The sequence below is a fragment of the Zootermopsis nevadensis genome, unplaced genomic scaffold (genome assembly GCF_977971745.1).
Source record: "Zootermopsis nevadensis isolate Lab colony 2312 unplaced genomic scaffold, Znev_1.0 Znev_ptg000028l, whole genome shotgun sequence".
Lineage (NCBI taxonomy): Eukaryota > Metazoa > Arthropoda > Insecta > Blattodea > Termopsidae > Zootermopsis > Zootermopsis nevadensis.
In genome coordinates this window covers 12,428,493-12,440,825 of record NW_028259160.1, presented here as the reverse complement: position 1 = coordinate 12,440,825, position 12,333 = coordinate 12,428,493, and the positions used below count along the sequence as shown (strand labels likewise).

The following is a 12,333-nucleotide window of genomic DNA, read 5'->3' as shown; positions in this document are numbered from 1 at the left end:
GGCATGAGCTGATCTCCCATTCAAGGAGTTTTACCGATTGTGTGACATTCAATGAAACGGCATCGTTATCTAAGATGAAAGGAAGGAAACTACACAAAATTAAAGAGTAAAAGAGGACGGAAGAAGGAGAGTATTAATTGATGTAGTCTAAACATGACAGTTGTTGATTTAGGTTTTAGCTTCATGCAAAGTGGGGTTTATGTTTGACCGTTAAGAGCCACGATTAAATTCGGCCGACGTCTGACAGAAGTCACTCAGTACTAAATGTAAAGTAGAAGCTTGATCTCTCAATTATACGTTTATTGTATTAATTTTGTTTAATGAACCATAATACTGGAGACACTACTAATAGTTAAAACAGTTAAAATACTGATGGTTGTGGAAAAAGCTATGAATATAAGGATTAATAGCTTGTACTGAAAGATGAACCGCATATGCGAACCAAAAAAAATAATAATAAAAAAAAAATAGCTTTTTAATCCGAACTCATCCGCTGATTGAAATCGGTGGGTCGTTTATCAAACTGTTAAAATTATATTCCTGTAAAAAGCAACGTCTACACGAGATGGACCGCTAAAGTAAATTACAGTTAGCAATCTTGTAGTAGTCCCATATGATAATGAAGATTGTGGCTTGGGTAATGTAAATTATGCACCCATCTTGTTAAATACCAGGTATGGCATGTAAAACTTCCTTGCGACACATCAATCAAACGAGTCTGAGGGAAATAATTATCCCGCCGCGACTCGCTCTGTTATGGAACAACGGCTTCTGAGGAAGAAGAGAATATGTCTCCTTTACATTTTATTACGAATTGACATTAACAGGGCAAGTAAATGCAGCCTTTGAAGTGTTCAATATAATTTCAATTTTTTTGAATGAAGAATGTGATGAAATGGTGTCATTAAGGTCGATTGTGAATTGCATATTGCAAGATGAAAATAGTAGTTATGTTGTCGGGACTAAATTACGTATAGCATATTCCCTATACTCACATTAAACGAATAGTTAAATGCTGTAGGTACTTTACTACGTTTGAAAATGTCGGCATTGCTGTAGTGTGAATTACTGATGACGAGAAACTATATCTTTAGTCCCTTTTAATTTTTATGTAGACAAGATGGCTGAAAATTAAACGTGAGGAATTAAAACACATACATAATTTCATATGTAAACTGCTGTCTTTGTAAATTAGGACGCTGAGAAGATAATACAAAAAGTGTTTGGGCGAGGTAACACGAATTCAGTTAAGATGGATCACGAGGGTGTTCAGTGGTGTAATATTTTTTGTGTTATGTAATACTACGAAATGCGTTGCGCATGTAGCACGCATGTGTATATAAGAAATGAATACATCATTTTCGTTGTAAACATGAAGGGAAGATAACGCTGAAAGACGCAGACCTGAATGGGTGATAATATTAATATGGATCTTAAATAGGGTACGTATAAGCTTTTACACTTGATTGAAGTGCTTACGATAGGGTTCAGGGCTAAAGTAACAAATCCTCGGAATACGTAAATATCGGGAAATTGTATGCAGTATCGTATAAACGATAATAAAATGAGTTAGCGTGAATAGTTTTGAAATAATTATATTGAATTTTATTTGGAATCCCCTGTTTGTCTTGATTGTGTCTGTCGTTAAGTAAAACGTGTCATTGTTAATGGAATATTTCCAGAAGTCTGCTCTTTAATGTAAAAGAATATTTAGTTACGACCTTCCTCACGCAGCGCTCTGGCATAACGCAAATCTCTGAAAACAACAAGTTTCCGGAAATTGTCGAAATGAAGCCGATCTTGAACGAATGTGCGTAACTCGTGACAGAAGACACTCGTTCTGGTGAATGCAAGAGTGATAGGTGTTTAGGTCTTTGCAAGTGCTTATTTCATTTAGAATTGTGATGTGATATTATTGAAAAGTGCCATTACATTGATTGCGGCTCATAAATCAGTGAACTCTGAAGTCATATTAAAATATAAACTGAAAACCTTTTGGTGTAAAGTTAGTGTGGTTTATTGAAATGGTGTGCAGATTGCTATGTGCTGTTCAGACATGAAGTTGTTAGAGTTGGATGACGTCACAGCGACAGAAGCGGTGAGTACGAATGGCGGTAAAATGTTAGATGCCCTGACTGGAATGAAGGGACATGATGAAGTTAGCAAACCGTGTGTTGTTTGTAGTTATTTATATTTGCCGTAATGTTGTGGGTTTAATATTATGACATTCATTTAATTTATTTAAACATGTAGCGAAAGACTAATGCTACATTTTACTACTCTAACCTTATCACACACTCTAATGAGGATTTCCAGGTATTAGGAAACTACATAAATATAATCTCTTCTCGTTTTCTGACTATCTTATCTGAGTCTTACTTAGTATTTAAAGGCGAAGGCAAGTATGGTGTCCCCAGCGGGCCGGTAGCATCCAGACCTTGAATTTTGTGATGATGCAAGTATTAAACGTTCTCTACCATCAGTAAACATAACTATATTACAGTGTTAGCCACGTTAAGTTAGGTTAAATATCATGTTTTCCCCATTCATGTTGCGAAGGATTGGTGGTTGTAGGTAAGAATGCAAGGAAAAGCGTGGGAATCATTTCATGTTGTCCCACCGAGTAACACCACCTGCGTGAGGTCGCGTGTGGCTAGGACATGCAACATAGCCAGGGTGAGACAGAGATCGTTTCAAAACCAGATGTACTGCGTCACTTGTATGATAATATTGTCGCAACGCCATTTGTAACTCACAGGAGGGTAATGCTTTCAAGAGAGACAATCAAACGAACATCGTCTGAGATTCAAACCAAGAACCATTTAACTAAAGTCGGTTTTTACTTTCATATATTCAGCTCTTTGAAGTCTAGCGGTAACTGTATGCACTACCTGCTTTAGCAACCAGTAATTAGTGCATTTTTTCCCCTACAAGTGCATGTATTGGTTTTATACGTTTTTCATTCTAAACTTCGATTACTTCCTTAAACAGCATTAATCAGTTGATTTTTGTAATGGTTCTGAGTCGTGTTTTCTTGTACGTACGGGCTTCGATCAAATAGTATTGAAGTATTTTATGGAATGTAGGGACACAAAATTTCTAATTCTTTTTTCACACTGATGTATGTTGAATGGTTATCTGTATATTGACAGTTGTCTGCCTTCAGTAAATTAAAATAAAGACCTATAATTAATGCAAAATAGCGAAGAATGCATTTGGAAAATAATGAGTTTCCGTACGTACTCCTTAGAAGAATCCTTCCCAGCTCTCGTGCTTTGTTTATATTCGTGGCGAGATAAACTGCTATGGAGTTCTTCCTGAAGGCCCCTTCTCACAATTTTCTTCGGGATGACCGGTGAAGCGTACAAAGGTGTATGACCGCAGAATGGACCCGGCATTATTATAAAAGCACGCTAATTGTGAATATTCACGACTACCATTTAGGCTACATTATCCAGCAGGAAGCTATGGAGAACGCCATTTGTAATAAACGGCTAATAATGTTTCATGTGTACTTTACGATGTCACACATTAAATATGCAAATACTTAATGAGCAACATTGTACTATTTTGTTTATCATAATGATCATGCTTACACATTCATAGTGGAGGCACTGGTTAATAATCCATGTAGCCCAGTGCGTAGACTAGTGCATCTCTAGACTATGCCAGAAGTCAATTAAATCTGGCCCACACAATCATTATCTTTCCATCTACGCTTAGGTCTCACAAGTAGCCTGTTCTCTTCGGGATTTCTGACTGTCACGGACAGCCGACAGGGGGTGGTTCTTCAGCTAGAGAATCGGGAGGGGTACCATTAGTTAACACCGCAAGAAGAAAGTATTAAAAAAATGTCTCAGAGGTCCTCAAATTGGACGAATTATTCGGTTTAACCTAAGAGACAAGAAAAGTGCACGTTTTGAAAATGAACTTTGTAGACTGATTGTGTTCCAACCCTGAGACTTATTTATCGTAGTGTTAAAAAAATTATGATGTCTGTGGCCGTACTGTCTAGGCTACGTGCTGGACGTGGTTAAATTTTTATCTTTGCCATGATGTCCGGACCGATTCTGGGATCCCCCAAAGTTCCACCGCTGTTGGTACCGGGGTTATTTCTCAGAGGGTAAAGCGTCCAGGCTAACGACTCGCCTCCATCTATTCCTGAGGCTAAGAATGTGTGGAGTTTTCTGCCAACTCCCCACTACGTACGAATGGCGTGGCGCTTAGTTAAGTAACATGAACAGCTTTAGTTTCTTGCATTGCAGTACTTCAAATAAATTGTATGTGGATATTGTTGCTGTTATTGCCGTCAAGAGTCATTGACAAGGTCAAATGAAACAATTAATGTGCATCTTGAATGTTAACTTATCGGCGTTGTCTCCCCTGTAACTGTAAATGAATGTATGAACAGGTTGATCACAAAGTATCAGTACAAGTTTCGAGGCATGTTGAAATGTGTTGCCACTACGTTTACATCCAGAAATAGAGACCCTACACTTTGAGAACTACGATTTAAATAAAGGGTCTGTATATATTTCCACCTCTATGAAATATGTATACGCCTGCATACAGTACTAGACCATGAATGAGAATTTAAAAGAACCGTTCTCCCGTTGTTCGATTATGTGTGAGGATGATGAAGTGTTGCTTCCCTACCATATACTCGGAAGATGCTCGCACCCACGTAGGGGCGCGCCCCACAAGTTGAGAGAGCAAACCTGTGTTGTTACATACGATAGTTGTCTAATTCTCATTAAGTTGTAACGTATAATTTGTGAGTTTTATTAATATGCTAATTTGCTTACATGTACATGCCTTCGCCATAATATATACCGCACTATAGAAATGTTTTACGAGAAGGGAACTGAAACATGTTCAGAAATTTATCATCATCATTTGACATTTGCCATATAGTCCCAAGGTTTCACATGCTAAGCACATGAAGCATTTCCGAATTTATTATTTCGCACTCAAGGTTAAGAGGTGTTTTATTGTTCTCTTTCTCAACATTTCTCCTTAATATCGACTCTACCTTACTTTGTCGTACTCTCGTCTTTGAAAATAACAAGCGTTTGTAAGTTGACATATTCACTTTATTTTATAAGTTTCTATATACTGTTTTGTGTTGTCTGTTTTATTTCCAACTTCTCTTAACATCGGTTGCAGAGTGAATGAAAAGTCACGCTTCCCATTAGAGAAGCAATTATAAATGTCGTAAAATTAGCAAATAATATGAAACGGAAATCTGTCATTACTTACTGAGTTAACATTCGTAACTTGTCTTACTTGTCCGCAGCTTCTCGAATTGTGTGGCCTGAAACATATACTGGACCCCCGACATCTTACTTTTATCGTTGGTCGTTAACATTGAAATATCAAAAAACGAGTAAACAGAAATAACCCCATGGGATTTTAGATCGTCACGGCGGAGATGTGAAGATAGAAGCCTTCCGGGATATTGCACCGTGTAGTCTCGTAGAAGTTAGAGGTGCTTGCTGCCTCCATCGTCAGCGCGGCTCTGATTAAACATTATTCCCGAGTGGCAGTTCTTTGTAGCTGTCTTATTTTCTATGTTGGCAATGTCTTTCGTTTACACAGGGCTATATGCGTTTGTTACCAAGAAGCTAGTGGCGTAGGCAAAGCGTAAAGATTTTCCCCGACTATAGTAAGAAGGTACATATTTTGTGTGGCCGATTAGATAAAGCTAGTCTTCATCATTGGACCCAGTTCGGACATTTTATTGTCTGTTTACGTATAAAATCCTCAAGTTTCTTATACGTATGTTATTATGCCATGTGAAGTTACGACAAGAGCGATCATCAGAGTTTATTTTCAATAATGATGATGTTGAAGACATAAATCGCCTGTCTTTTAATAAATTAGTTTTATAAGAAGAGAGTTTTAGAAAGAATGATTGACTCTGCTGTTTTGTTGTCTGTCCGTCCATCCGTCCTGCTGAGAACAAAAGCTTGTTGGAATCGAACAGAACATATAAAGAAACCTTGCTGAAGAATAATATATTGCGGTCGCGGGCAAAGCAGTGACGGACAGTTGACTGGAAAGACACCATCGCTTCATTGTTCAATTCCGAACACTGCACGACACAGACCCTCGGACAATGCAAGAAAAATATTCATATAAAAAGGGAAATGTGAAATTAAAATGGGAACACAAAACGTGACGTTGAAGCTCCGTAGCATAAACTGGATTTTCACGTGTTACTTTTATTTATTTGTGGTACTCCAGTTGTTCACAAGGCAGAGAACTGGTTTATACACAAATACGAAACATCCAAACACAGGTCTTGTTCAATTACGTAACATTCTGTAACAACTAAAATTTTGTCCAGCATATTGATCCAAGCATTGCTTATGGGCAGTATACACAGAGGAGGGCAAACCACTTAGGAAACTGAAGTGTGGATGGAATGATAATATTAAAACAAAAGTTTCGGATATGTGGTATGAAGGTGATGATTGGAATCAATTTCTTGGGATAGTGTTAAATCACGGAACTTGTTGGACATGATAATAAACATTAGAACTCCATAAAATAGGATATTGCCTAACCAGAAAGATAATCACTTTTCAAGAAGACCCATAAAACAGAGTTAAATTATTATAATTTGATTAATTTCCCTTCTCTCATGATTTAACACAACCGTGATGTTATTAATCGTCTCATAATTTAACACGCTCACTAACCGTTTCTAGTCACCGAATTGTGTTGGTCTCATATTAATAACTACATGTTTCTGGCTCTCATTGGCGGGATCGTCAGGTAATCAGACATACTCCACTAAATACATGCCACATTATCATATATTGTCTCCTATTGCCTGTCCTCCACTTGTAAACAGGAAAAATAGTATTTGAGACCCATTAAACATATACAGTGATTGCAAGAGCCCCTTTCAACCGGGAACAAGGTGGCCAGAACCTAAAGCTTGACTTCTGTTACTCCATTGCAGGGGTTAAAAACGCGTGGAGTGTACTACTTCGTGGCGTGCTACGTCGGCACAAGGACAACTTGAATGATTACACGTTCTCTATAAACAACCCAACAATGAATGCATGCATCCAGACGCTGAATCGGTCAATACATTTATACAGAGAATGATTATAAAGTTCCACCGACACGCTTCCAACACCCTGTACATTTGGAGAAATGCAAATATGCATTTATCAGAGATTTGACTTTATAGAGTATTCCTCCTTCCGACTTCTTTGTTGTTGCCAACCGCTGTCATCTGTAATTGTGTATTTATTTTCATTGATGTTTATGGTAATAATAATATAATTATTATTTGCAACCTCAAATGTATTTTCGTCATAATTATCAACTTTCTTATTAAAGCAAGGCTTTGTGATTTATTTCGTAGCAAATAATATTTTAAGGGCAAAGTTTTATGATCCGACGTCCAGTATCCATCAAATAAGACTATTGTTTGTTGGTTATCAGTGATTTGTAACACATTTTTCTTCACGCAAACGAGGATAATTTACACCAGTAGGGGAATATAACGATCTGGAAATTGCAGAAGATGGAGATTTATAGAAACATGATCTATAAGTTATAGCACATTTTCCGATTTGAAAATAATATCACTTTTCGTTTCCAGTGTCTATAAAATTGGGATTTTTATAATAAGAGATTACTGTGAACACCTTCTAGAAGTTTTTGTGCCCTGTGTAGGGAAGCCAGAGCAATTTGTCCGCATTGTGTTGTTAAATTTCATTGGTGTGATAGCATCACATGTAGGCTAATAAGTGACTACATCTTTAAAATGCAAAATATTTTACCAAAGAAATAAGAGTGGGGTGGTGCCCAATTGATAATGAAGAGGAACGATCCGATATACAGTCTGATAAGACCCATGGGCTTTTTTGAAGCTTCTTGTCAGAACCTGCCCTAGATAACATCTCATAAAACGAATAAAATATATTACCAAGAATTTCTGTAACAAGACAAGAAAGAGAATTGCAAGACGAAACTGAGATTGTGAGATTTTATACGTAAGGTTTATAAAAAGATTTGAAATAAAATATAAAAAAAAGCTTTATATTATTAGCTGCATTTCAAGGGGTCTTCTGCAGACGGGCGGGCGGGCCGCTGATTCAGACCGAACTGCCCTGCTCATTAGATCTCACATATGCCAGGAATGCTGCCATTGGCATGGCCTACTCTATTTATTCGTCGTCCTATGCAGAAGCACTGTCTGCTGAACACAGCAATAAACATACAAGTCTGTCTGTCTAGTTTGACCATCAAACCGCAGCCCTTTTTTTCACTCTTCCACAAAAAAGTCATCGGCCATGTGGTTTTCTATATCTTCTGTTTCTTCGTTTCTAAAGATTTATTTCTCTAAATGGTATCTATTTACTATACATAGTTATATATATAAAACAGTTCGTATTCTTTCTTCTTTATCTCTCCATTTCCCTTCTATTGTATACAAGAAAAGGAGACAGTCACATGTTAATTTATTCAGTTCTTCCCGATAAGGGAGTATAAGATTTCAAACAATGGCGAATTCTTTTTTATCTATTCCTCGTTTGCCTTTTATTTTATTTCTATATAAATCTACATTCATTCCCTTTCTATGGTATTGCATTGCACTTACAATGTCTTGTCACAGTACCAGAGAATGTCTGTCAACCATGTTGGATGAAATAAGTAGTCTCTTGAGATGGATAAATGCACAAATGTCCGCCATGACATCGTGAACTATTCCAAACAATCGGCATTGTCGCCATGTTGGAATAGACTTCCGCAACAATAGATGGAAGCTGGGTTTTAATTACAGACTGATCATTTCATCTGATAGAAGAAAATACATACATATCGTATGGATCACTTGTATGTTTCTGTTGCAATAACATACCAAGAGGAAATTGTCCAAGACTGTGTAACCCCTTGAAGCCGAAGATCGTCTTTATAAACATACAATGCTTACTTCAAAGAAAACAAAACCTATGGCTATTACTAAGATAAATATGTTAATGACGTTAAGGGAAATAATCGATATTTACTCTCAGAATTATGTGAAAAATACAAATACATTTTGTGGAGAAAACGTATAAATATTAACTGTTAAAGCACATGGTATATGCAGTTACCACTGGAATTTAAAGGGTTAAAATAGTGGAATTTCCATTTGCATATTTTAACCTAAGGTGGCTGAAATGAAGTAAGGAATTTAGGAATGTTACTCAGTGAGGAAAGTCGTCATTTATACAAGTCATTTCATATTAATGGGGCAGTGAAATCAGTTCCTGCCAGGAATTCTGTATTATACCGGAAATGTAGAGAAAACCCAGGAGATAGGCATAGATGTGTCCAAATTATCAGGATCGTAAAAGGCCAGAAATCTGTCAGAAATCTGAGTAATTTAAGTGTCTCGAAAAGGACCGCACTTTATTAAGTGAGTGAGCGATACAGTTATTGAATTCTTGTAGGATGTTGTAAACATTTATCGAAACATAGGACGAAAACGTTTGGCTATACAATGCGAATTCTGTGTTGTGATTTGATTTGAAAGAGTAAGTCTACTTCTGCAAAATAACATTTGAGAAATGTCTGTACTCCATCGGAGTATAGGTTCCCAATCTTGTTTGATGCTGTGATGGCAAACCGCCGACTTACGCCCGCAAGGTAGGTGAAACGAAGGCATAATAATAGTTAGGTGCGCTGGACCCTGTTATTTTGTACGCCTGCTGATGCAACTTGGTAATCGCGACCGGGAATCTTCTCTTCTCCACGTCTACTCAAAATAAAAAAGGAAAGACGCCTTCATACTATTACGCTCTGGAAATGACCTAGCACCTGCCATAAAAGCTCCAGTGCACTGTACAGAGTCATGAAACTGTAAGATCTCTCTACCCTTTCAGAATAATTAGTATCGTCGATATTGGTCTTTGAATTAGAATCCCGAGTGGACTTGTAGGTAGATACCAACGTTTTTGGAGGAACGTATTGCTAATGATACTTGCCTACAGGTCGACGCGGCGTTGCAACCAAAAAGAAGAACCACATCTTCGCTGGAGAACCTCAAATCTTAAACTCGTTTGGATAAACGGAAAATCTGTTTCCTTTGGCCCCTTTTGCACGTTCGTTGTAGATATCGCAGAACAATCTTTTAGGTCAGATGGTAATACACGCAATGCATGTCCAGGTATTCTTAAAACAATAACACTGATATAACTCAATTTGCTTGAAGTCTGAAGACGTGGGCCTAGACTGGAGAATAGTATAAAAGACATTATAGAAATTGAGTTGCATATTGTGCATTGGATTTATCTGGCTCAGGATAGGGACTAGTGGCGAGATCCTGGGAACACGACATGAATCCTTTAGGGTCCAGAAGAGGCCGGGGATTTCGTGACTTACCTACAGTTTTTGACGGTATTTCAGTTTCTGGTTGTTGAATACCTACGAGTAAAGTTGACTTCTGATGTCCGCTTTTACTCATGTAGGCCCGATCTCGATGCATCAGGCGAACTGTCACGGCGTCTGATAAATTATGCTCCAGATAAACGTAAGCATCGGCATTTATGATCGAAATAATCGCTGACAGTTGCTTGAACAGCAGTCTGTCATAAATATCACGCGTCTTCCCCTCGGGCGCCGATCGCCTTGTTACCAGAAAAATAAAAATAAATTTTGATATTGGAAGCCCATAAATTGTTTTATGTCATTTATAATAAACACAACTTTACGAAAGCCTGTTCATGATATGTGGTTGATTATAAGATCAGATATGAAAAATCTAATATGCTTAAACAACTCTTTTGCTAATTTTGAGATCATTTGTTCCTCCTACAGAGAAAAAAAAAAAGGGAGTTAATTTGTGTTTGGAGCATTCAGATTTGAGGAACGATGTTTTGTAGAACAGTGGTATTCAACCTTTTTTGTTCGCGTACCCCCAGATATAATTTCCCTTCAACTTTGTACCCCCAAAGTTGTTGGTGTATAATTCGAGTTATACATAGTATATAATCTACATCTAGAATAAATTAAATAAATTACATTACTGATTATTCAGCGTTTATCATAAAATAATATATGTATTTTTTAAATTTCACGTACCCCCTAAGATGTCTTCGCGTACCCCAGGTTGAATACCACTGTTGTAGAAGATGTTCCTGCAGCCTGGATACTGGAAAAATTAACGATGAATGTAAAACATTAAAGGCAGTTGTAGTTTACCTCAGAAGTGAGATTTATAATCCTTTAAATTCGGAGAGTCCGTTCTATTCATCAAACCATCTTGGCCGTAACGTTTCATATATCGACCGTGGTTTTATGGGATGTGATCCCGTGCGGTCTTGTGATTTTTAGCGTTTCGGAGAAACATATCGCTTACATCTTCAGGTGAAATATACTACGATCGTTGTTGGAACCTTAGTTTCATGTGCATTGCCGCAGAAGGCGCTGCTCATCTAATGAACACACACAACAGAGTTTGGCAGGGAAAAATGTAAAAGACCTTCATCATCGTCTTAACTAGTCACTTGGCAGCTGTCATCTATCAGCGCGGGGGAGCTTGGATAACTGACAATTTGCGATTATTAACCGTATAGAACCTAATGCCTAGCTTCAGAAGTGTAGACTGATGTCCTCCTTCGTTTCTTTATTATCGAAAGCACGCAGAACGAAATGGAAAATACTCTCTTCTCATGCTATTATCATATTATCGACAGCATCCACACACCCTGTTTCTTTGGAACACAAGGAAGCTGAGTTTTTGTATCTTTATAATCTTCAAACGTTATCGTAACTGTAATGCTTATTACATTCGGTTGTACGGCTTCATTTGTTTCTGGTCAATATGCATGACTACGTTTTGATTGTTCGTAATATGCAGAAGTAAGGAACATTGATGCTTCGTTGTTTATTCAGACACAGTAAAGTTGTTACTTGGATGATGTAGATACAGAAAATTAAGTGTCTGTTTTCCCAAACACAGCGTCATGTATGACTATTCCTTTACTTATTTAACGACGCGTTTTTTTATGTACGTTATATAGCCTCGAATTGTGGGATAATTCATGAATTGGAAGATGTATTAACCAGAGACGGACTCTTGTGATTACGGTAATGAGCTTTCGCGTCCCATAAAACGTCGGGAATTTCTTGAATACCTGGGCGAATGTTGGCTTCTCAGGAAGGTCTCGGTTCTATGTTCTTAGTTCGAGAAGGTGTGGAAGGGAGCTGTCGTTGCCTGTTTCCAGGTGCCTGACGAGGCTAAGGAAAACCACAAAGACACTCAAGGCAGCCTATATCTGAATCAGTAGCGAGTTCTTCTGGACACTGTAATGAACCTTTTTTGTT

At 37.6% G+C, this 12,333-nt stretch overlaps 1 protein-coding gene across 2 annotated transcripts in view; it reads left to right on the top strand.

The window, feature by feature from the left end:
- Nucleotides 1-12,333, top strand: part of trh (PAS domain-containing protein trachealess) — a 311,424-nt gene that overhangs the window by 62,395 nt on the left and 236,696 nt on the right. Inside the window, exon 1 of one of the 2 annotated variants that reach the window (XM_087357478.1) lies at nt 1,954-2,098. The exons of the other annotated variant lie outside the window; for it this stretch is intronic. Within the exon in view, the coding sequence (XP_087213604.1) occupies nt 2,076-2,098 (23 nt within the window). The 5' untranslated portion in view covers nt 1,954-2,075. Of the gene's footprint in view, nt 1-1,953; nt 2,099-12,333 lie in introns of those variants that run through there. 2 annotated transcript variants of the gene reach the window in all.